Genomic DNA, 26,183 nt, shown 5'->3' with positions numbered 1-26,183 from the left:
CCCCGGCTCTGAGACGAGTGAGTTTTCAGTTGGAAGGTTGTTGTGAAGGGGAGGGGCACGTCGGCTTCACCTTGGGGCTTTTTCTAACTGAATCAGTTAATAAGGGAAATGCACACTGCGAAGAAGCCCTGCCCTATCCCAATGTAAAGGACTCATCAACTCGTGTTCTGGCAATCTAAAGGCTAATTGCACCATGTTTCTATGTTATAAAGAGTAACAGCCATGGGCTATAATAACCTATTATGGCAGGAGCAACAGGCTGGAGTCCATTCTGTATTGTTCCAAGCTACAGTTCCAACCTGTAACAGCTGGAGACCTCGGTAAGAGCTAGCTCTGTGCCTTGCTATCTTCTACAGCACTCTACAGGGCTTCAGAAGCAAATATCCTATCGGGGGATGCCATGACTAGCCCTTTATTACAGATAAGGCGACAAGGCACAGGGATGAGATGTTAAGTAACTTTCCCAAAAGCATGCAGAGCCAAGATTGGACTTCAGGCAGGCCCACTGCAGAGGCTTCCTGTGACCCTGAACTACACTGAGCTTGTAGACGAGTGTCCAGGAAGCCCCCAGTCAGCATGCTGAGGCTGGCTGCAGAGCCAGAGGTGAAAGTCAAGTACGAGCTGCTGCTGGGTGGCAGGTGAAAGGGCTACGCAGAGTTCCCATGGTGGCCTGGCTCCGTAGCTCAACCTGACACTCTTCAGACACGGCCCAGGGCAAGTGTTCACCACGTGCGCCAGGCCTGCAGCCCGATCAGCAAAGCCATGCGTTGCCATCCACCTTCTCATACCTGTAGCTTGTGGCACACAGTGCCAGCCAGCATGCCCTGCTCAGCTCTGCCTTATCTGTTGATGTGTCTATCTTCCCATTGGAATGTCCCCCTTAAATGGATCACAAGGTCAGGCCACGTTTGAGACCAGCCTGGCCAACATGGTGGAAACCCTTCTCTACAAAAAATACAAAAATTAGCTGCGTGTCGTGGCACATGCCTGTAATTTCAGCTACTCAGGAGGCTGAAGCAGGAGAATCAACTGAACCCAGGAGGTGGAATTTGTAGTGAGCCAAGATCGTGCCATTGCACTCCGGCCTGGGCAACAGAGCAAGATTCCATCTCAGAAAAAAAAAGAGAGAGAGAGAATATCCCCCTCAAGGGCAGAGGCTATATCTCATCTCCTCTGTATCATCAGGCCTGAGACACAGCTGGCACAGGGGAGGAAGGTAGTGCTGTTTATTCCATAAATACATACAACATCAACATTCTTGGAAAGGCAGGGCTGGCTTTTCTGGGGCCAGGCCAGGGTAGGGAGTTGCTAGACCTGTCCCCAGATTTGAGGCTGGCTGTAGATCCCAGGCTGCAGGGCAGCCTTCATGGGATGACAGGACATTCCAGTGAACCAATGAAAGGTTCTGTGAAAACTTCCCTGCAGTTAACATGTCGCAATTGGACCTGTTCTTAGGAATCCTCTTATCTAGCTGTGCCATTTTATAGATGGGGAGATGTTGAAGGAAATCAACCCTCCCAAGATCTGGCAGTGGCTCAGTGGTAGAGTGATGGCCGTGACCTCTCTTGTGCCTCTGAGAAGGAGCATTCTCTTTCTTCAAAATGGCTCACAGAGAAGTAAACAGTCAACATTCATATTTGCAGACAGTTAATTTTCAACAGGGGTGCCAAGACAATTCAATGGAAAAGGATACCAACAATGGTGACGGGACACCTGGATATTCACATGCAACAGAAAGAGATTAGACGCTTACATCACAGCATATACTAAAACTAACTCCAAACAGATCAAAGATCTACACACAAGAGCCAAAACTATAAAACTCTTAAGAAGAAAACATAGCCGTCAATCTTCCTGACCATGGTTTCTTAAATGTGACAGCAAAAGCACAGCAACAAAATTTAAAAAAAAAAATAAATTAGACACCATCAAAATTAAAACTTTTGTACTTCCAAGGCAAAAAAGGTTAAAAAAAGTGACACCATCAAGAAAGTGCAAAGATGGCCCACAGAACAGAACAAAATTTTTGCAAATCACATATCTGATAAGGGACTTACATCTAGAATATTCAATGAACTCTTAAAACTCAATAATAAAATGATGACCCAATTATAAAACGGACAGAGGAACTGAATAGCCAATCCTACCTACATCTAAGATAGCCAATAAGCACACTGAGAAGCCCAGGAAGCACAGAAAAGATTTCAACATCACTAGTCATCAGGGAAATGCAAATTCAAATTAAAATGAGATATTAATTTACACCCATTAGAATGGCTATAATCAAAAGAAGATAATAACAAGTGTTGGTGAAGATGGAGGGAAGTTGGAACCCTTACGTACTACTGGTAGGAATAGGATGGTGCAGCCACTTTGGAAAACAGCCTGGCAGTTCTTCAAATATTAAACATAGAGCTACCATCTGATCCAGCAAGTCTACTCTTACATATATACTCAAGAGAAATGAAAACATATGTCCACACAAAAACTTGTGCTCAAATGTTTCTGACAGCTAAAAAAAAAAAGTAGGAGCAACCGAAATGCCCATCAACGAATAAATGAGTAAGTAAAATGTGGTCTATCCATACAATGGAATATTATTCACCTATAAACAAGAATGAAGTGCTGACATATGCCACAATATAGAGAAACCACAGAAACATTGCACTAAATGAGAGAAGCTAGCCACAAAGGACCATGGATTGTATTATTTCATTGATGTGAAATGTGTAGAACAGGCAAATTTACAGAGGCAGAAGTAGATTAGTGGTTCCCTAGGGCTAGGGAGGTGGGAGCGTAGGGAGCTGACTGCTAAGGAGTGCAGGGGTTCTCTTGGACGTGGTAAAACTATTCTAAAAATGATTGTGGTGATGGCTATACAGCTCTGTGAATATATTGAAAGGAACTGAAGGTAGGCGAGGTGGCTCATGCCTGTAATCCCTACAATTTGGGAGGCTGAGGTGAGAGGACTCCTTGAGGCCAGAAGTTTGAGACCACCCTGGCCAACATAGCAAGGCCCTATCTCTATTTTTCTTAAAAAAGCACTGAATTGTACACTTTAAATAGATGAATTGTGTATTACATGAATTATATCTCAATAAAGCTGTTTTTTAAAAACTTCAGAATCCCAAAACCAGAAGGGCCATTAAAACTGACCTAATCTAACCAACCATCTCTGCTTGAATTTCCTTGAAAATACACCCACCAAAGGTTCCCAAGACTCTTGAACACCTTCAATGAAGGGTGGCTCACTACCTCCTCTGGCAGCTTCTTCTGTTGTTCCACAGCTCAGCCTCAAAGGAAGTTTTTCTCCAGGAAGCTAAAACCTGTACGTTACCAATGCGTGCCAAATATAAAGGAAGCTAAGAAACTGCTTGACATCCTTCTTTCAAAACGGAGGACAGTACGTTCCATCTACTGAGCACCTGTTAGGTACTAGTTAATATGCCCCTCCCCCTCCAAGCATTTATTAATGCACTTGCTCTTTAAGACAACTCTAATGGTTGGTATCATCATCCCCATTTCAGAGATAAGGAAACTGAGGCTCAGCGAGCTGAAATAACTTGAGGATAAAATCTCAGAACTGGTTTTGCCCTGGAGGCAGAGCTGGGATTTGAACCTAGGTGTATCCCAGCTGCTTAGCCAGATGCTTCTGAGAGCTTGACACCTTTTCAGCATCCAAATTGGTCTTACAGGCCTTATATAAATGACATGAACTTTTTGAATCAAACAACAGAACAAACAGAAGCAAACTCTGCCTCTGAAAAGACGTGCTGAATGCAGCCTGGGCAGAGTGCCAGCCTGGGGAAAGGAGGGTGGCTGCCAGTAGCTGCATCGCTGTGGGAAGCCTGCAGCCTCAGAGGAAAATAAAGCTAAGTGATGCCCTTATCCCAATAGTATTGAGTGAAATAAAGCTAAGTGATGTCTTCATCCAATAGTCTTGAGTGACAGTGTTCTTAACCCAACAGCACATCATTTGGTGTTTGGAATTACAGTGAGGAACAAACTCACCCCCTGTGAAAGCTACTCAATTCAATTCAACAGCATTTGTTGAGATTTGTAAAATGTTAATTACATTTTACACTTGAAAGATAGCTCTTAATATTCATTCTCACTTTATAGATGAGGACCCTGAAACTGAGCAGTTTCATGGCCTGCCCAAGATTCAAGAGATAATAGCTAGGAGATGAGAGTTCAAATCTAAGAGCATTTAGCCAGGTGCGGTGTGCCTGCCTGCAATCCCAGCTACTCAGGAGGCTGAGGTGGAAGGAGTTTGAAGCCAGCCTGGGCAACTCAGTGACATCCCCTGACTCTTAAAAAAAAAAAAAAAAAAAGGCCATTTGACTTCCACATCCAGATGTGCCTGGTGCTGTGCCACCAGGGCCTATAGGTTTCAAGCTCAGGGTCTCCGATCACAAACTGTAAATGAGAGCGCCATGGGTGTTCAGTGCAGAGGCACAGAGTCTACAGAGAGGGTCAGTGATTCTGATGAAGATTCCAGGAGAGGCTCATAGCGGAGGGGACACCCTGGCTGGGACGTGAAGGATGAGCAGGGTCTGGGTAAGTTGAGAAGTGGGAAAGGGCATAACGGGCAGATGGACTGGTGAGACCAAAAGCTAGCAGGTGGGGACGTGCAAAGCCAAGTTCAGGCTGCGGGGTGGGCTTGGCAATTGTTAACAGAGAGACGGGAGGAGGCCGTACTGGAGAGCAGGCTGGGAGCTTGAACAGCACAGGATTCCAAAGGGTTGTGTGGGTTTTACTCTGTGGGCAATAGGGAGCCAGTGAGGGTTTGTGAGCAAGACAGTGGCACAGCCTACTCAGTGACAGGACCCACAAGCAGTCAGGGCAGCATCTGCTCACTGGGGTAGAAACCACATTGGACCAAGCAGGGCCCTTGCACCTTAAGTCATATGCCAAGAAACGCCTTGTAAAGTGCCATTTAACCCTAAAGCCTCCTTTTTATTATAAACCTGATCTTCATGGGTTCAGAAAGAAAGGTCTTTTCTCAAGAACCCATTCAGCTTGGCAACATCTGATGAAATGCGTGAGCAGCCTCCATTCCTCCCAAGAGTGTCTGTGCCCAAAGTCTGTCCTTACAGTCCCAGCTAGGCCCACCTTGGGCAATGCTGTTTGACAGGTAAGGAGTCTCCTGCCTCCTGCTACCCTATCTCCCGCTCTGGGCTAATCTTTTACCCTACGATTGTCCTGGTAGGTATCAAGGTCATCATGGGTCTTGACCTTTGGATGCCAAAGGAGACTCCTGTTGGTGGGGTAAAATGTTACCAAAAGCTACTCACGACAGCAAGAGTTCCCACTTGTGAGGCCTGCTGTATGCCAGGCACCAGGCAGACACCATGAAGGCCCCCATCAACCTTCAAAGCAGGGGTCATCGTGCGGCCTTACAGATGGGGAAACTGAGGCTGGCTCTCCTGCCCAGGTCAGACAGCAACTGAGGCACCAAGTCAGAAGCAAGCCCAGGCCCGTGTGGCTCTGGTGCTTGTGCCAGGCTGCAATGGTAGGCAAAATGAGGAAGTGAATCAGGAAGGCAAAGGAGGAGGGTTCCTTTTTGACTCAGAACAGGATTTCCCATCACACACCCAACTGACTGAGAGACAGATGGGGTAGAGGGTGAGCCCCAGCAGCTCAGGCTGGACCGTCCCCGGTGAGTGTGCCTGAGCCTGGGGCAAGCCTGAGGGGCAGCAAGGCTTGGGGTTACAGCAGGTGGGCCTCTCAAGAATACGGCTTGAAATGAATCAGGCAGAGTAGGCCGACGGGACAGAAGCCCCAAAACCCAGGTCTCCCCCACCTCTCATTCCACTCAGAGAGGCTGGGAGAAGATGAAGGCCACACCCTAAAAGGACCCTAAGTGGATGGGCAGAGAGGGGGGCTGTGGTCACCTTGTCTTCTAGCCAAGAACCTTACCAGACCCAATTTCTCTCCTTTCCAAAGCTTGGGAGACACTTAATTCATTTAATGACAAATCCTTCAAAGCCTCTACCAGACATCGTGGTCGGTGCTGATGATCACAGAGATGAACCCAACAGATAAGAGCGTCCTGCCCTGACAACGCTCAGTGCCTCCTTCCTCTCCTGGAAAGTGAGTGTAGCATTCGGGGGATTCTTGACACTGTGAACTCCCTCCTGTGCCCCCTCCCACAGTCTCTATAACTCGGCCTTTATTCACATGGGACCTTCTGGAATCCACCTGTTCATGATGTCCTGTGGGGAGCCCTGGCTAAATTCACATTCCAAAATGTCTCTGTGGGCCAGGGATTTTAACCTGCCTCCTCGGACATCACGTGGAGCCCATGGACAGGCCAAGAGGGCTCCATGAAATCTTAGGAAGCTTGTTCTTCTGGCGGGAACATCTGTAATTTCCACCCCCCTGCTCCCCTAAGGCCCCCTATCTCACAGAAGACTAAGGACATGCTTGCCACAAGCAGTGCAGGGTGCCCATTGTTACACTCTCATTGTAAACGGCTCAGAATAGTCCATGGAGTGAAGGCCACAAACGTTCTTTAACCACTTCCTTTTTCTTGGACAGTTATATTGCATTTTTGTATTTTTCCAGGCAACTCAAATATTTGCAAGGTTACAATTTATCTAACAAGAGAGCAAGCGTGGACCCTTCCGGCCACAAAGCCGAGCTCCTGCCGGGCTCAGCCTTCTACTCTCACACTCCTACACCCAAAGGGGACTTTTCCCATCCGGAGCCATCATTTTCTTAGGCCTCTGCACTTTCTCTTTAGCATCAGCCGCTGGCCCTCTTTTCAGGGCCATTTTAAACAAAGAAGTACAATTTGTGGTCACGACCTGAGCTGGAAGATCAGCGCCAAGTCAAATCTGGATGATGTGAGGCTCCAGGGCTGGGCCAATGGGGACCTGCGGGACTCCCTCCTGGTGAGTCACTGCCCCAGCCCCTGTCCCCCTACACAGGGATTCACAGAGGCCTGCTTTCCCTGGGACACTTCCTAACAGCTGCTAAGGATTCAAACCTGACTTTGCTGCCAAATAAGCTCTGCAGCTTTAGCCCAGTGTATTTAACTCCTCTGACTCTGCCTTCTCATCTGTAAAATGGGATGGTAATGGCATAAACTTCTCACTGCTGATCTGAAGAGTGAGTGAGTTAATATTGGTAAAGTGCTTGGAACAACGCTGGCACACAGTAGGTACTATATAAGTGCCTGCTAAATAAATAATAGATTTGCAAATGTGACACTTCTCCAGACTGGAGAAAATTTAAAAACATGCAATATAAAAGTCCAGCAAAGAAAGTTGGTGACATCCACCCACTCTGCGGCATACTGTGGCCATTTACAATGAGAAATTAACACCGTGGTCTGCAGAGAAAAAGAGCAGACTGCCAAGTGCTGCACTCTAGAACGAGCATTGGCAAACGTTTTCTGGAGACGGTCAGAGAGAAAGCCTTTAGACTTTGCAAGCCATATAGTCTCTGTCACAGCTCCCCAAATCTGTCATGGCAGCCGGAAAACAGCCTCACAGAGCATGTAAACAAATGAGCATGGCTGTGTTCCAACAAAACTTTATTTACAAAAACAGGTGGCACTTGACCAGCAGGCCACAGCTGGCCAACCCCTCCTGTGCAAATCATGCAAAAACTGTCAAAAAAGATGAAGAATGAAGCCGGATGCAGGGCCACGTGCCTGTCATCCCGACCACTCAAGAGGCTTAGGCAGAAAGGTCTCTTGAGCCCAGAATCCCTCCAGCCTGGGTGACAGGGCAAGATATCTCCTAAAAAAAAAAAAAAAAAAGGAAAAAAGTAGCATCATAGAGCAGTGAAATCATGGGTACATTTCTAAGATTTCAATTTCCTTAAAGCGGTATTAACATTTTATTTTTAATTAGAGGCTTTTAAAGTTACATTTTAATCACAAATTAAAATTTTTTTTTTTTTTTTTTTTTTTTTTTTTTTTTGAGACAGAGTCTCACTCTGTCACCCAGGCTGGATGGAGCACAATGGAGTAATCTTGGTTCACTACAACCTCCGCCTCCTGGGTTCAAGCAATTCTCCTGCCTCAGCCTCCCGTGTAGCTGGGATTACAGGTGCATGCCACCACACCCAGCTAATTTTTGCATTTTTAGTAGAGACAGAGTTTCACCATGTTAGCCAGGCTGGTCTGGAACTCCTGAACTCAAGTGATCCACCCATCTCAGCCTCCCAAAGTTCTGGGATTACAGGTGTGAGCCACTGCGCCCAGCCTACAAATCAAAAGATTTCATAGTTCTACCAGACTTTCAGAAAATGTTGAGTATGAAGTCCAGCATTCAAATTAGATGAGACTGAAAAGGTATAGACTTTGAGGTATGGATAGAATAGGACTGCATCTGACTTCTCATCTACTAGCTGTGTGACTCAGTCAAGGATATTTACCTCTCTGTTCCTCAGTTTCCTCATTTGTAAAATGAGGATGACAATGGTACCCATAAGCATGCAAAGAGCCTGGCCCTGAGCGAGCCTAGTGCACCGTAGGCCCTCAATGCAAAGAAGCCACCTCTCTGTCCCCAGCAGGCTGGATCCGGCTGGCCCTGAGTCTATGGCAGCAGGTCAAGGCTGACTGTGAAGCCTGGCATGATTTACTTTCCAGCTAAAAAAAACAAAAAACAATATCCTCTACAGTTTCTAGCTTTGGTTTACAAAAACAACATACAACCATTCAAACCTCGCTTTTAATTTCATAAATGGCACCTCAGCCTGAGAAATGGCAGGGCTCGCTTCCAATGGGAGTTCTTGGCAGGAGTGAATCTCAGAGCTGTACGCACTGAACCCCTAGGGAGATCCATGGCCCTGAACCCCTAGAGAGATCCATGGCCCTGCAGTGCTTGGGCCCTTGGGTGGCAGAGCCAAATCCATGCCTGGCTCCAGAGGCTCAGGCACGAGGATGCTTCCATTCATTTTCCAGGAAATCTGCCAGTTTTGCAGGAGGCAGGAGGACCAGACTATCTTGGCAGAAAGGAGCATCTAAAGGCTCAGAGTCAAAGGCTTTTCTGAATGAACGCCTCCCATGTTTCACAGCCTCTACCCAAGAAAGTCCAAGATGCTTAACAGGGTATTCAAAGTCCTTCTCCATCCATCTCTACAGCCTCAGCCTCCCCTACTTCCTGCCTCCTCTGCTTGCAGCAGGAGCCACCTGTGGTTCCCGGAATACATCATTTCTCCCTTTGGTCTTTGCTCCTGCTGGTCCCTCCACCCTTCTTTGCCTGGCTACATTCACCCATCAGCTTTGGCATCACCACCTCCAGAAAGCCTTCCAGGATTTTTCATAGTATAGAGGACTGGGAACTAACATTCCTAAGTACCCACCAGGTGTCGGATACCGTGTTAGATGTTTGTACACATCAGCTCATTGAGTCCTCCCACCCACCATTAAATAGGATCTTTTTGTAGATAAAGAAGTTGAGGTTAGATTCAAAGTGGTTAAGTAACGTGCCCAAGATCACACAGCAAGCAATCCTGCCCTCTGGTTCTCCCCCACAGTCCCTTAGCAGAACCCAGAAGGTTTTAAATTGTCCTCATTCAGCTGGGGCTGCAGGATGATGTCCACTGAGCTACCTAGAAGAGTCTGCTTCCTGTATCACTAACTTCTGTCTTTTTTAATTTATTTATTTATTTTTGAGATGGAGTTTCACTCTTGTTGCCCAGGCTGGAGTGCAATGGTGCAATCTTGGCTCACGGCAACCTTTACCTCCGAGGTTCAAGCAAGTCTCCTGTGTCAGCCTCCCGAGTAACTGGAATTACAGGCACCCACCACCATGCCCGACTAATTTTTGTATTTTTAGTACAGAGGGGGTTTCACCATGTTGGTCAGGCTGGTTTTGAACTCTTGACCTCAGAAGATCCACCCACCTCGGCCTCCCAAAGTGCTGGGATTGCAGGTGTGAACCACCACGCCTGGCCTACTTCCTGTTTTACAGAGAACCCTTAAGACCTTCTCCCCAGAACCTTCACCTCCTTGGAATCCAAGGTCAATGGTTAACAGGCTGTGTAGGTTATAATTAGTACATGCTTGTTCCTGCCAGAACCTTGAGACGCCAGGTTTGCGATGTGCCTGTGAGAAGCCAGGCACCCAGCCTAGGAACTTCCTTTTGTCCTGCTGCTGTTTGCGGGTCCCTACATGAAGGGGCTACCTGCAGACTCGTAGATGTCCTCTTGAGTCCCCAGACCTCAGCACCAGTGGCCGCCCGCAGCCAGGCAGCAGGGAGAAGCCGCCCTCTGGGACTCTGCTTTGGCCGCACGGCACTCAGCAGGAGGAGGCTGCCTTCCTCCTAGAGCTGGCCTGTGGCCGGGGCTAAGCTTCCCATCAGAACCAGAGAACAATGCCCCACTGTTGTGTGCAGTGCTTGGTTGGAAGCTGAGCAACCACCTTCATGATCCCCGCTGATCCTCTCCCTGACAGCCCGCAGGACGGCAGCCAGCCATTTTCACACCTTTTCCTTAGCAGCACCCTGGGTTGTCCCCAGCAGTCCCATAGCAGAGTCCCTGACCCTTCCTGCTGCTGCTACAGCTCCAAGGGCACCCACCCAACTGGCAGAAGTGGACGGTCAGCACGTGAGCCCCATTCTTTGTACTCCCGGTGGGGGAGGGGGGCAGTGAAGCAGAAGGGACACACGCTTGCTTCCCACACCAGGCACAAAACCCCGCCTGACTTTCTAAAATATGTTTTTCCTCGTCTCAGACAATACTGGCTTTAATGAATTTCTCTAAGGGGACCGTTGGTCCACACGCTTTGCATGAAAGGCAAATGCCACTGTGCCCAAGTTGACTACAGTACGACCCGGGGACAATGCATGCCTTCTGCCTCCACAGAATGGGCACCACATGTGCTGGGCCTCAGCGATGTCCCCTCCGTGGAGCTGGTGACTCCACCCCGGCCTGCAAGCAGTTGGCAGGGGCTCGGGTGACTCACCTTCTCCTTTGTATCCTCTTCGGAGCACATGCAACCTTCTGATATGTTTATTTGCTTGCTTGTTGACTAGATCCTTCTAGAATGTGAGTTCCATCAGCGCAAAGGCTTTACCAATCTTGCCCAGGACTCCTACCCCACTGCCCAGGACTGTGCCTGTCATCCAGGAGCTGGTACCTCACCAAGGAGCTGGTGAGTGAGGGAAGGAACAGATCTTTGCTCCGTGTGTTCGGCTCCATTCATTCTCTCCACACCTCCATGGGGTGTCCGGGTGCCATGTACAGCAGAAGAAACACTAAACTGGAGACCTGCCCTCGAGGAGCTCACAGCGCATGCAGGAGAACGATGCATCCACAAACAGGCCGGATTAAGGAGCTGAGTGAGGTTCGGTTCAGAGGGAACCCAGCAGGGGTGGGAGAAACTCACTCAGAGGAAGGGCTGGCTAGGAGCAGTCGCAGAGGAGGAGACTCTTGAGCTGAAGGGACAGTGAAGGAGGTGGCCGCAGGAGGGAAGGGCGTGGGGGGAAGGAACAAGATGTGCAGAGCAGCAAAGCATGAATTAGCATCTGATAGTTTGTCCCCAGCGGGGAAGAAACAAAGGTGGAAAGTCTCAAGCCTCATTCATTCATCCAACAGCATTTACGAAACACTCTGGCCCAGAGCAGGCAGGGGTTGGCCCCAAGTCCAAGGGGATTTTCTGCCTTCACAGACTCTTGGGGGGCACACAGACCCTTGGAGGACAGCCCAAGGGCTCTGGGAACACTGAGTAGGGGCAGTCTAATCTGAGGGTGCACCAAGGCTCAGGGGAGAGACGATCCCCCTTTACTCCTTCTACCAATGACCCGACCGCCCAGTGCACAGTCAAAGCAGCATGACTTTGACCTAGGATGACCAATTTATCCTGATTTGACGCACACCATCCAGGTTTTAACCTTGGAAATCCCAAACCCCAGGAAACCTCTTAGTCTTAGGCAAACCAAGAACAGTTGATCACACCTACTTTCACTTTCATATCACCTTCCAAGACCCCCAGACTGTCCCCCACTCTGCTGACACCCCACCCTCACCCCCATGTTCCAGCCACTCACAGGGGCTGGGTTCCCGGAGCCGGAGTCCTCAGAACCAGCCAGGCTCACGAGCAGCCTTTTCTCCGGGATGGGGAGGGAGACGTGCTCTGGGTTACGGACGGGACAGGCAACTACAGCCTCTGTGTCCTGCCTTTGAGGCTCCTAATCACAGCGGCCACAGGCTCTCAGATCCAGTCACTGTCTTCCTTGTCTGAGCTTTATCTCCCGAGGCCTCCGCAATCCAAGGACAGGCTTCCTCCCCCGCCCATCTTTGTGCATTCAGAAGGAGACCTATTGTGGGTGCCCCACAAGCAAGCAGGTGCCGAATGGAAGCAGTGAGCAACTAATTACGACACTGCCATCTCCATGTTACGGAAGGAAAACCAGCACGTAAAACCGATCAGGCACTCACCTTTGGCATTCATTTCGCAAGGCCCTGAGGATTCCATTATTCAAAAGCAGCTACTCAGAATCTTGACTTCCAGAACCTTCTAGAGCTCTTTCCACTAGCCCTGCAGAGACTCAGAAGCCGCAGGACTCAGAAAAACTTAAAGTCTTCCCCAGATGCTTGTTTCTAGGCTTCTAAAGTAGAGCTCCATGTTGAGCAGTGAGTTTCCACCAAAGACATTCACAGAAAACGGTCAGGCTGGTGCCACTCTGAGCTCCTGGAGGTATGACCCCAGCTTTAAGGCCCCCCAAACAATGCTGGTCTCCCCAAGAATCTGAGGCACAGGAATGAGGAGTTATAAGAGCCCCAGCTTTCATGGGAAAGGTGCTAATGATTAAATTAATCCCATTAGCAAGCCTCTAGATAAAGTGGATTTAATCTACCCTCAAGTCCCCTGCAAGGGCGACGCATGGAAAGGGCTGGGTCCTGCGGCTCACACTCTTTGCTAGTTCTACCATTTATAATTAGCCTGTGACCTTGGAAATGCTCCTTCACTTCTCTGGGCCTCCCCTCCCATGCAGGGTTAAGCATTGCCGTCCACCTTTGTACACAAGTCTCGAACTCTTTCCCAGACATGAGAGAATAATAGCGAACCTTCATCAAGGGCATGCTATCTGCCAGGCACTGGGCTAAGGCTTACCAGGATTCTTTCATTAATGCAATAGGTCCTACCATTCCTGCCTATTTACAGATGAAAGAACTGAGGCTCAGAGAGGCTAAGACACCTGCCCTGAGTTCCACAGCCAGTATATGACAAGTTTCCTCTGCTCTTAACCACTAGACCATTAGTGTTTGCTGAATGAGCAAACAAATTAACACTAGGTTCTATTTTAAACAGCAAACACAAGATTGAAACTTGTTTCAGAGCTACTTTTTTTTTTTTTTTTTTTTTTTTTTTTGAGACAGGTGTCTCTTTGTTGCCCAGGCTGGAGTGCAGTGGTGTGATCACAGTTCACTACAGCCTCGGCCTTCCAGGCTCAAGTGATCCTCCTGCCTCCCACCTATCAAGTAGCTGAGACCACAGGCAAGGGCCACCATGCTGGGCTAATTTTCTTATATTTTTTGTAGAGATGGGCCCCACCATGTTGCTCACGCTGGTCTCAGATTCCTGGGCTCAAGCAATCCTCCTGCCTCGGCCTCCCAAAGTGCTGGGTGTACAAGTGTGAGCCACTGCACCCAGTCAGAACTACGTTTTTGAGAACTGAAATTATTAGAAGAGTGACTGGTTGAAATCTGCAAGGCCCGCCCCCCACTGCAGAGAAGGCTTCTAGACAGGAGGCTGCAAACCACCGCTCACTGCCTGATTCTGTACAGCTCCTGGGCCGAGGATGTTGCTTAACATTTTTAAATGGTCAGAAAAACATCAAAAAAATAATAGTATTTCATGTCATATGAAAATTATGTGAAACTTAAATTCCAGTGTCCATAAATTTTATTAGAACACGACCAACACCCCTTCATTTACATAGTGTCTATGGCTGCTTTCTCGATAGGATGGAGAGCCAAAATATACTTACATATTTCCTTTCTGGTCTTTTACCAAAATAGTTTGTTCTGGGAGCTTCAATGCCAGTGCTATTTATCAGCCCAAGGGAACTACCTCACCCCACCCTCTGCCTATCAGCACAGCATTCTTCTGGGTCTGGAATCCTAGAAAATTCTATGCTAGTCCTTTCAGCAAACTGTGACACAATCCGGATAGCCAGCTTTGCTGACAAGCAAAGGTTTCCAGATGCTAAGAATCGTGTCTTCCTCAGAGCTTTCTCCCTGGTATTTGTCTTACTTACAGTCACTTAGGGGGCCTTTGCCACTAAGCTGAGGTCCCCCCACACCGTCATGGTTGTTCTGCTGACACCATCTCGCCACGTCCTCCAAGCAGTATCTGAATCATTGCTAGACTGGGTCCCACCCTCGCAGGGGCCCATGGTGTGAATCACTACATCAGCTAAAAGATGATAGGAAGCCAGCATGGTGGCTCGTGGCTGTAATTCCAGCACTTTGAGAGGCCAAGGAGGGTGGATCCCTTGAGCCCAGGAATTCGAGATCAGCCTCAACGACATAGAGAGACTTCACCTCTATTTAAAGAAAAAAAAAAAAGACAATAGGAGCCTCATACAATCACTCACAAAAGAAAGGCTCACTGGACAACTCTCCAGTGATAACAGGTAGGGGCCACCGGACACATGTGGAAAAAGCTGGCCAGGGCCAGGCAGGGCCTGTTCATATCACGTTCTGTTCCTGTTTCCCTTCTGAGGAGCTTAAGACCTGGGGACAAGGGCCCTATTCGATCTACAGAGCCCCAGCCTGGAAGGCAGCAGTGCTGGGTCCTGCCCTGGGACTCTGGGCGCCTCGTTTCACTCCAAGGCTTGATTAGCCCAAGCACCAGCAAAGGAGCCAGGCTCTTGTGGGCACTGAGGTCCTGTAATGTTGCATTCACTGAGTTTACACGGCAGCGCTGACCCCAGGAAAATGGCCCTGATTGCTGGACAGATTGCTTCTCAGGCTGCCCCTGTGGTCTGGGGAAGGTGGAGCAAGAGGGCAAACGCATTGAAACGGAGATGATCTAGCTGCACTGTCCCTGGGGAGCTCTGAGTGAAGCTACACTGGGAAGCCCTGCTATGCACACAGCCGCTCTCAAGTCTGCCAGTCCCACTCTCTGCCAGTCCAGGTGGCTGGTGCCAACAGTCCTGGGTTAGTGATCTCGTTGGGCAGCCCTCAGATCTGTCAGAATGTTGGGCCGTAGAGGTCACCTAGTTCCATGTCTTCACAGTGTGGCCATTTGTGCGTTACAGTCATGATTTTGACTATATCCGAGATGCAGACACATTCACTTTTTTTCTAATTAATTTTCTTTAATTTGACCCATTTAAACTCGTTTATTTTAAAAGAAGACTTTTTCTTTTTACCTTTTTTCTTTTTTTCTTATATCTGGATTAAGAAATAAATGTTTACGCAGGGCACGGTGTCTCATGCCTGTAACCCTAGCACTTTGGGAGGCCAAGGCAGGTGGATCACGAGGTCAGGAGTTCAAGACCAGCCCGACCAACATGGTGAAACCCTATCTCTACTAAAAATACAAAAATTAGCTGGGTGTGGTGCTACATGCCTGTAATCCCAGCTACGTAGGAGGCTGAGGCAGGAGAATTGCTTGAACCTGGGAGGTGGGGGTTGCAGTGAGCCAAGGTTGCACCACTGCACTCCAGCCTGGGCGACAGAGCAAGACTCTGTCTCAAAAAAAAAAAGAAAGAAATATATTTTTACCTTAAATAAAAAACCAGGGTCAGGATCAATTTCTATGTGTCATAAAATAATGAACATAAACAAGGTTTAACTCTATCTGGATAATGTTGCCAGTTTACACTTGGGGCCTGCTCATTGTTAGAGAGCTGTTAAACACAGATTAGCCCTCACCGAGATGCTCTCCTGGACAACATCCAGGGGTTCTCCATCATCCCTGTGCATCAGGATCACCTGGGAAGCTTTAAAAAGCTACAGATAAGCAGCCCCACATCCAGAGACCTCTCTGACGAATTGGTCCAGGGTGGAGCCCAGGTGGCCCATCTGATTAGATGAAAAGGTCATCTAATCAGAATGATTGAAAGAAAAGGAAAAAAAAAGAGAGATGAAGGGGAGATGAAGAGGGAGTGGCTGTCATTCAGTGCCCTGGGCTTGTGTCACCAAATTTATCCTGGCAATTACCAGTAGCCCCTAGTCCAAATTCACCGAGATCTGACCTGGTCTAAGCCCCTCCGCGGTATTGAGAGGACCTAGAGGCTCAGGGCTGGGACTGAGACAGCAGGGCCTGCTACAGTGATGACTTTTTTATACACAGTTAATTTCATAAAAGAAAAGAGTCACATTGGCCAGTTGCAGATGGCCGGTGCGCCAGGCAGGCAATGAATGGTCAAGGTAAGTGGTCTGCACCCTGTATACCTCTAAAGGGGGACATTGTCCACATGGATGTAGGCTTGGCTGGGTCAACTCCGGCCCATCATGCCTTCCTAGATCTGCTAGGGCACGGGCATCAGCCAGCAACACCTGAGCCAAGGGCTGGCCAACCCTCAGCTGTGCCCTGTTCAACTCACTGCACATGCTAGGGGCAGAGGCAGGCGGAAGTACTGAGTTCCCTTCCAAGTGATCTGCATAATGGCAAAGTCACCTTCCTGGCTAGGGAGCACCCAAGGAAAAGAGGGAGCGCTTGGAGAGTCTGGGAAGGGAATCCATGAGAACTGGTGTGACCCAGCACCTTCCGCTTGCTGGGAATCCCACATGTTATCTCATATCTGACTCACAGTGACTGCAGGGAAGGTGCAGCCAGCCTCATCTTACAGGTGTGATACCCGGGTCCATGGAGGTTATGTGACTTGTCACAGGTGACAAAATCAGGGTCCCAGCTCAGATCAGCGGGATTCCATCTGAGGCCTAGGAGTAGAGAAAGACTCCATCAAAGTCAAAAGTGGAACTTCCTTTGCACAGATGGTGCCAGTGATACCTTGCTCTGCTGGCTAAACTAACAATAGGGATGGGCCCTGACCTCCGCGGGGTGGGCTGCGGTTCACAACTTATGCTCACATACCCAGCAAGGCAAGGAGTGTGCACCTGCGCACCCCCTTTACAGGGGAAGAGAGTTGACACCCAGAAAGATCGTGCCTTTGGGCAAATTAAAGGGTCCTTCCTGGTGCCCCTCCCAGCCCCTTGAGCTTCCCTCTCATGGAGTCACAACCCCTAGGATGGGGCTGTTTAAAGCACACACCTCACCCACCGGACGCCTCCCACAGGGCAGGGCCATGTCTCTGAGGTCTCCCTAGTTCGTGTCCACCTGAGCCAGTGTCAGTATGTTGAAGAAACGCCATTGCCCAAGGCATGGGTTACAAAGCGGAAGGCCCAAGTCTCAGCCGCAAATACGTGCTTCTTTGGCTCCCAAACCAAAGTGGGCTCCAGCGAAACCCTGCAGCTTCCTGCAGGAGACCCAGACAGGAACTTCCGGGGCCATCCTCTCACCCGCTCCAAGCAGCACACTAGCAAGTGAAGACTGTGGCCGGAAGAGCCTGGCCTCGATCCCCCTCCCTGGACATTTGGGTGGTTTTACCCAGAGGGAAGTGGGACAAGAGATGCCACAAGATGGAAGTTTTAAAATAATCAATTTTTTAAAATTATGCCTGAGCAAACTTGAGTTTGAAATCAGCAAACAGATAAATAGGCAAATCACAGAAGGCAGGCCTGCTTGCTGCCTGGTGCTGGCTAAATGACAGAGATTAACCTGGCAATCCCAACTGGCTCGCACCCAACCCTGCAGCCACTGGCTTGTGGTCACCAAGTTCTCAACAGCTAGTGAAAAAGTGGCAGCCGGGGTTCCCTAGGAGAAAAGGGTGTGGTCAGAGAAGACAGGGTGAGGTGCTCTGGGGTGGGTCCCTGCTCTGGAAAACCTTTGGCATTCTTAGCTCATGTGAAACTGGTCCCACAGAAAGGATTTCCTTTGAGGAATGGCCTGGCAGTGTGAGAGCCACTGGGGGCTGTGGAGAAAGAGCCAGATGCCTGGTTAGGAGGCTGAGTGACTCACCACTTCCACCCACAGCACTCCTGGCACGGAAGGGCCAGTGCAGCCTGGTAGTCACCTGCCAGAACTGTGGGATCAGGTCACCTGGGTTCAATTTCCAACTCCACTGCTAGCTGAGGTAGCTGAAGGTGGGTTACTTAATCTCTCAGCCAAATGGAAATAACATCAGAGCATCCTTCATTGGGCTGCTGGGAGGATGAAGAGAGAAAAGGCAGAGAGCACTTAGACATTCAGTAAGCACTAGACAGACAGTAGCTGTAAGGATGAACCATGCAGGAATCACAGATGGCACCCAATGTACTCCATCGGCCCACTCACTCATTCATTCATTCATTCATTCATTCATTCATTCTAGAAGTATATATGGTATTGAGCAGCTCTGATGGCTGGCTCTGGACAGACAACAATTCCTGGCCTTTTTCTAGTACAGAAGACAGACAATAAGCTCAGCTGCAAATAATTAACACAAATAATTTCAGGTGACAGGACAGAGCATGTGGGCAGGATGGGATGGGTGCCACTGCGTGGGCAGGAAGGTCCCTCTGAGGCTGTGGCTGTGAGCTGAGGTTCTGACTCAGAGAGGGTGCAGCCAGTGGGGGGCAGTTTTTAGGAAGGGACAGAGCAAGAAGCCACACTAGAGGAAGGAAAGCTTGGCATGTGCAGGGGAGAGAACATCAGATGCGAGTCCCAGGGACGCCAAGAGAGAGATATCTGCAAGGTTCCAGGGTCAACCCCTAGAGAACCCAGGAGAATGGAGAGTTCTCCAAGAGGACAGTCCCCTGAAGGGGGCCACAAAGGGCGATGACGCATATCGCATCTTCTCTCCCCAGCCTCAGGTCATGGCTCCAGAACTCACTTTTTTCCTGTGTCCTGGAAATATTGGGATCTGCCCTTCATACTTCATTCAAGCGAGCTCTGAGCACACCTAATGTTTGTAAGATCCTACTTTAAAGCCTTTTAATTTAATAATAGTAATGATAATAATAGCACCCTCTCTCTGGGTTGGGAGCAGAAATGTGAGGATGAATAATCCGGTGTCCAGCCCTCAAGGAGGTCACAGGCTAGTGGGGAATCACTCTTGAAACTGTTAATTAGGAGGTGGCTGAGGAGGGCTTCCAGGAGGAGGTGATGTCTAGCCAGGTGTTGGTGGGAAGGGGTGGGGAGGAGAGCTGGGCAGGGGAACGGCTTGAGCACAGGTGTCAGGTGAGAAAGGTCGGGATGAGCTAAGGGCTTTATGGTCCATGGAGGTGGCCCACTTTGCAAAAACCTGGGCCAGCTAAGAATGTGGGACCTAATCCTCAGAGCAAGGCAGATAAGCAGGGAGTCACCTGTCAGTATCTGGACCCTGCTGGGGTTATGGGTGAACTGCAGTGGCCAGACCCAGGTCCCTAAACACCTAGTTTAAGGCTGTGGTCCTTGAATGAGAAAACATCTGAACCTCAAGGTACCTTAGAAATCTCCTAATCTCAACCTCCCTCTTTAAAGAGCAGGAAACAGACTAGCCCAGGTGAAGGTCAAATACAGGCTCCTCCCGTCCTTAAGGAATGAGGCTACCCCAGTGAGTCAGCGGACTGCATTATTTCAGCAAATGTCACTTGGGAGGGGCTCAGCCCTTTTCAGATCTCAAATAAAATGTGTGGCTTAAATTAGAGTCCAACCAGCCCTGGTGGCCCACCCTGTTCTGCCCATGCCTTGGTGATGACCACATGGGCTGAACACTGAAAGCCTGCCATTTCATTTCATCAAGCCACCATCCTGAGTTGTGTTACACCACGAATATCAATGAAACACACTTTGAGGAATGGTGGTTGTCAGGTAAGAGCACTGGCCCGGGAGTTAGGAGACAGCATCTTGACCCTGAAGCACCTCCAGGACTTGAGCCAGCCATTGACTTGGTTTCTCCACATGTAAAATTATAAGCATAGATCATCTCTAAGGCTCAGGCTGGCTGGACTGCAGCTGTCACTCCTAAATACTTCTCCAGCGCCCACACACAATTTCTCTGGGCATGTACTTTAGGGTTTGTTTCCTAGTCTCTGAAAGTTGCCTTACCCATGTAAAGTTCTTTCTCACTAGGTCCTCACTAAGCCCTGCTCCATAGGGAAGTATTACTAACCCCGTTAGATGGGAAACACCTGAGAGCAGAGGGTAGCGAGCAGGGCAGGGACCTGGGCCCAGGTCTCCACTGCCCAGGGGAGCACCCATGCTGGGACACAACAGCCGTGCATTAGGAAAGCCACCATCTGAAGCCAAGCAGTCCTGGAACACCTGTCTCTTGGAGCCCTGTTGGCTGTGACAGGCACTTCTGCAGAGGGAAAGCAGGAAGAATACCTTTGATGGGAGAAGAAGGTGGCCAAGAATCAAAATGTGTGGGACGAAAATGGGGTGGATTCCCCCAGCTCCCCACGCACCACTGCCCACGCTGCAGACGGTGGGCTTCCTTGCGGAAGACCAGCGAGGAGAGGTAGAGTGTTAGCCTCCAGGTCATTTCTGCGATCTGACAGCTGGAAAGCCACCACCCAACTGTCCTCTACCAGGGCACTTTGCCATGGCCCCCCAGGCTGGGCTGGGCTGTGGAATTTCCGCATCTAAGGAGTGAAGAATGTGCTCACAGCACAGCGCACTGAAAACGAAAGTGGCTCATCTTTTCCTCACCCCCTCTGGATGAAAGTTCTGCTCCATCTTCACCTGCTGTGTGATTTGGGTCAAGGCACTGAATCTCTCTGAACCTGTTTCCCCAACTGAAAAATGGAAATAACCATACCTGCAGCACTCAATTGTTTCAGGGATCAAGTATGCCCTGCAAAAAACAGGATGAGTAAGAACAGAAAACCACACATGTTCTCACTCACAAGCAGGCGTTGAACAATGAGAACACATGGACACAGGGAGGGGAACATCACACACCAGGGCTTGCCAAGGGGGTGGGGGGCTAGCGGAGGGAGAGCATTAGGAGAAATACCTAACATAGATGACAGGGTGATGGATGCAGCAAACCACATGTATACCTATGTAACAAACCTGCACATTCTGCACATGTACTCCAGAATTTAAAGTATAATTTTAAAAAGTAAAATAAAAGTTCAAAAGTCAGTTAAAAAAAATAGGATGAGTATGAGGAGCTCTTTCCTAAGAGGACTTCCTATAGGAAAGAAGATTCTAAGCACCGCTTATATAGTTTCTTTGAGGATGCTTCTGTTCATATACGTTCTAGAAGTGTGTGGTGCCATTGTAAATTGTAACTCTCTTCTGACTTTTTAAAAATAAAATGATCCTATCAGTTTAAGCTCATGTACACTTCCCGTCTCTTTCCCTGACTACCCTAAGGAGGAGGCTTGTGACCCAGGACTCACACTGGTCTCTTTGTCGGGTGGTGTCCTCATGAGAGTCATACGGGCGTGGCAGCCTGGACAGAACTGTCTTCCCTACATGTGTGCCCAGTGTTGGCCTTGACCAGGACATTTCCTTTTGTTATAAAACCAGCAGATTGTTCCAAGTAACCTGAGGTTCCTTCCAGCTCAAATATTTCAGGATTTTGTGATTCAGAAGCATACATCGTTAGGCTAGGAACTTTAAAAATCCTGTTGATAATCTGAGATCATAGAGTGTTATTGTTATCTTGCTTGTTGTATGATTTGGGAAGAGGGAGATTATGTCTCCTACATTAAAGAGAAATCATGTGTCATACAACAGGATTTGTTGCTTTATTTTTTAAATCCAGCCAGATTAACATTTGAATCTGAGGAAAGAGGCAGATTTTCTAAGAAAGCATCTGCAAATGCTTCGTATGATCTTTTAATTTCATTTGTATTATGTAAGATTATATATACAATGGAATATACGTGCCTCCTATTTGTAAATGGTGAAGCATAAACATATTTTAAAATAATACCCTTAGCCAGGCACAGTGGCACATGCCTGTAACCCCAGCAACTCAGGAGGCTGAGGCAGGACAATCGCTTGAAGCTGGGAGGTTGAGGTTGCTGTGAGCCAAGATCGTGCCACTGCACTCCAGCCTGGGCAACAGAGTGAGACTCTGCCTCAAAAAAATAAATTAATAAAAATTAAAAATAAAAAATAACACCCACAAGCCTCCCACTGGACTGAAGAAACAGAACATAATAGATCTCACTGAGAGTAAAACAGGCATCTCCCTGATCAATTACCCACTTTTCCCTAAAGATAAACACCTTGATTTTGCGTTATCATTCCCTTGCCTTTTTCCTTTTTAAAGCAGCTTAACGTTGTGAAACAGAATCTATGTATAAAGGCATGGATACAACATACACGTAATTAGCAGATAACTACAAAGTGATTTCCTTTGTAACCGCCCCCAAGACTCTCCTAATCCTCTTGCCTTTCCTCAGCATGTGTGGTAATGCTTGACTTTTATTTAAGGTAATCACCTTCTTGCTTTTTGTTATCATTTGACTTCTCAGCTATGTGTCACTAAACAACTCATTGCTTAATGAGCCTGTGTTTTCAGCCTTTATAATTGCCTTAGCAGCTCTCCCTGGAGATGCTAGGATTCCCCATGTCGTAGCTGCAGCCTAGAAACCCAGGCGTGAGATCCAGGCTGCACACTGGTGTTATGATAGATGAGGATTAGTAATAATAAAAACCAGCAGTCCTTCAGGAGTTCGAGACCAGCTTGCCCAACATGGCAAAACCCTGTCTCTACTGAAAAATACAAAAAATTAGCCGGGCATGGTGGCAGACACCTGTAATCTCAACTACTCGGGAGGCTGAGGCAGGAGAATCGCTTGCACCCCGAGGTGGCAGCTGCAGTGAGCTGAGATCGCACCACTGCACTCCAGCCTGGGCCACAAGAGCAAAAAAATCCATCTAAAACAATAACAACAAAACAAACCATCAGTCCTATTTATGATGTGCCCCCACCATGCCGGGTGCTCTGCTAAGCATCATCCCCAGTTACCTCATTTATCCTCGCAGCAACCCCGAAAGGGGAGTATTTAGAGAGGAGAGAATTAAGGCATCAGCTTCCTGGACTTGTCTCCCATCCACTTCCTAGTTGCTCAGCCCCAGAACATTATCCCTAAGTCCTAAAGCAAAGATTCCTTTCAGGATGGGAGGGTCAGGAAACACTGCTGCTCCTGGGTTTCTATCTTTGTGGTCCAGTTGGGGTGCTTTAGATGTTATTTAAAAAAAAAAAAGTTCAGAATCCTTTTTTTTTTTTCAGTAAGTACTGATGGCTTCATGAATGAAGACAAGCATCCTGTCTGGTCAGTACTGTTTTCCCAATGATGAACGTACAACATTGTCCTTGGATCGTCTAAGATAGGCCATGTGGTGTCAGAAAGAGCATCAGGTCAAAAGCCCTGAGTTCTAATCCTGGCTCTACCATATCCAGCCACTGGATATCAGCCTCCTCATCTGTAAATGGGCCAGCAATGGCAGCCTTGCCTACTACCAGATCCTAGGAGATGAGAGGCAGGAAGTGCTTTGGAAGACCCCACAGACGCATCCAAGTCCCTCTGTAGGCTTCTCTAGAATCTCCTGCCCTCCCTGGGGCCAAGGGCCAGCTTTCTATGCTGGAAGGACTGTGAGGTGGGTGAGCCAGGACCACCCACCATTGACAGACAAAGGGAAATCAAGGCAGGGAGAGGCGGGGGAGAGCAGAGGGGAACCCAGGTATCCCAACGATGCCCCTTCACCTCAAACTGTGACACCTGCTCACTTGTGCTGTGTCTGACATCATCTGAGATGCTGATCAGGGCAAAGTTCATTTAGTGCTCACGACGCCCTTTGAGGCAACACCTGCAGTACTATGGTGAGCCCCTGTCCCCGGGGAAGGGGGCTGGTGCTCTGAAAGGTGAAGCAACTTTCCCAAGGCTACACAGCCAGGAACGGGCTAAGGTAGGACTGGACTCAGGTAATCCAACTTGACTGCCCCCATTTCTAACAGCTGGACGATGCGGGAGGCCTAGCTGCCCAGTGGGCTCCCAAAGGCTCCCAGGTGCTTTGGACATTGACCTGGGCCTGCCCAGTCTTGCCTCCTGGGGCTGCCAACCAGGGCCCCCAGCAGCCTGCCTCGTGTTTCTTCATCACTAGGCAAAGGGGCTGCCCAGGCATGGCCAGGTCCACAGCTGCTGGAGAGCATGCAAAGCACCCAGGCAGCAGGGTTGTTCCCATGGAGACAGAAAGGACTCCAACTCACCCTGAAGTACCTGCAGGGAGCCAGATGCCCGACAGCACCTGGAGGCAGAAACCCGAGCCTGGATTATCTCCACTTCCCTCTGTCCCACCAGCCCATCCTCAGGCCTTCTCCTCAGGACCCGCAGCAAGACGTGAGTTCCAGAAATAAGCCGTCCCAGCCCACTTCCCACTCAGCCACCCCCAGAGGGGCCTCTCTGGCTGAAAACAACGCCCGGGGCCAGCAGGCTTGGCACAGCTGTGGCTGTCAGCCTGCCGAGCACTGTCCGGCCTGAGGAATGTGCAGATCCACATGTGCTGAAGCGTCCCACTGGGGCACAGTGACAGGAAACTGAGCAAAACAGCTCGTTGGCACCGATACGCCCCTCCCACCTCACAGATCCTGACTTCTGTGGGCTGCTGGCTGCCCTGGTAGTGCAGGCGGCAAGACCCGGCCCTTTAAGCGAGCCAGGCAGTGTTGCTCTGGGCAAATCACTCCCCCTCTCTGGGCCTGTTTCTGCTCCTCTTGGTGGATGAAGGAGGTTGTCCTGCCAAGCTCAGAACCACAGTGATTTTGTGACATGCTCTCCTTTCTGGGAGGACAGTCCATTCTCCTCATGCCCTCACTCATGTGGGATGGGGCATGACTCCAAGACACATCGGGCTATCCCAGTAGCAGCCCTTGGCTGTAGAAAGCCACCCCACCCAGTGCTGGGATGAAGGTAACACTTCAGACTTGAAAGGGTGACCAGGAACCTGGGAAAGAGTCGCAGGGCAGCAGCCCAGGGCTGAAGCTTCAAAGCTAAAGTGATTTAACTAAAAATATTCATTATCACTTGTCCAGGCCACAGCCCCCCTGGCTTCCAGTTTTGAAGGAGAGGTCAGCAGTGGGTGTAGGACCCTGCTCCTGGGTTGACCAATGAGACACACCAATGAGTCTGCTGTTTCGGGTCAAGATCCCAAGACCCCAAGAGAAGTCAACATCCATCTGAGGCTCCCTCAGACCCTGCAAGCCATTTCTGGCCTCACTGCCCGCCCCCCCCCCCGCACCCCACTTTAGAGATGTGGGAATGAGGCTCAGAGAGGTTGACCTGCTTGCCAAGTTTGCACAGCCAAGAGGTGTCTGAACGAAACTGAGCATTCGGGGTTGGACTTCCCCTCCTCGCCGCCGCCTGCTCTGCTCTCCCAGGCACTACCCAGCGCGCTCGTGGTGGCCAGGAGCGGGTCGGGTCCCCGCCGCGCGCAAGCCTTGGTGACAGGCCAGCCCACCCCTAGGGGAGGCAGAGGGAAGCCCCGGGGAGGCCCCCGGCCCGCCTGTGACGCGCTGCCCCGGCTTTAGGGCTTTTTCTTGCGGGCTGAAGCTGCCGGGGTTCAAAGGAAAGGCCGGGGAATTTCGCTGCCAGCAAGGAACTGTTGGATTTAAACTAAAAATACCCGCCCGCCTGCAGCTGTCACTCCGGGGCCCCCGCCCCCGTGCCAGGCGCGCCTTCCTAGGTCCCCCAGACTTTCGGAGCCCCTGATCCCGGGGCTATGTCAGAGCGGGGCTGGGGCTGAGCACCCAACCCGCCCGGCCCCGGCCCCTGCCCCAGCCCCGGCCTGGCCTCCCTGCCCCACACCACTTACCCGGCCCGGAGCGTGGAGGAGCGAGGCGCCGCGGGCTGCTGGGGCCGAGCCTCCTTCTCGCCTCCCCGAGTCCTGGGCGGCTCCGGGGCGGGGCGGGGCCGGGGCGGGCCCGGACACCCGCGAGTACCCCCGCCCACGCCGGGACCAGCCCGGTGGCCCGGCGGGAGAGGCCGCGCCCCTCTTCGCGCGCGCTCGGCGGAGGCCTCGGGTGCGCAGCCCCAGCCCGGCGGACACCCTGCGTGGCCCCGGGGACAAGGACCGAAGAAGAGCCTCACCGCTCTCTGTCGCAGACCGGGGCGGGGGCTAAGGAGGGGTCCTGTCCACTCTGACCTGGAAAGCAGCCGGAGCCCTGGCCCCTGTCCGTCTCCCTCCCACCCCACCCACCCCCTTCTCATCCTATGGGATGCGCAGAGCT

At 49.9% G+C, this 26,183-nt stretch overlaps 1 protein-coding gene across 2 annotated transcripts in view; it reads right to left on the bottom strand.

Moving 5' to 3' along the window:
* Nucleotides 1-25,870, bottom strand: part of SYNE3 (spectrin repeat containing nuclear envelope family member 3) — a 92,670-nt gene extending 66,800 nt beyond the window's left edge. Inside the window, exon 1 of one of the 2 annotated variants that reach the window (XM_032287501.1) lies at nt 25,769-25,870. Coding sequence is in view for 1 of the 2 variants with exons in the window: in XM_032287500.1 (XP_032143391.1) it covers nt 12,400-12,436 (37 nt within the window). In the remaining variant the exon portion in view is untranslated. Of the gene's footprint in view, nt 1-12,399; nt 13,368-25,768 lie in introns of those variants that run through there. The other variant, XM_032287500.1, reaches the window with a different exon arrangement.
* Between the last annotated feature and the right edge of the window lie 313 nt (nt 25,871-26,183).

Source organism: Sapajus apella, unplaced genomic scaffold, assembly GCF_009761245.1.
Source record: "Sapajus apella isolate SASKATOON/1434 unplaced genomic scaffold, GSC_monkey_1.0 scaffold20, whole genome shotgun sequence".
NCBI classification, from domain to species: Eukaryota; Metazoa; Chordata; class Mammalia; order Primates; family Cebidae; genus Sapajus; species Sapajus apella.
Note: the sequence above shows the minus strand (reverse complement) of the source record. Positions and strands in the feature narration are given on the sequence as shown.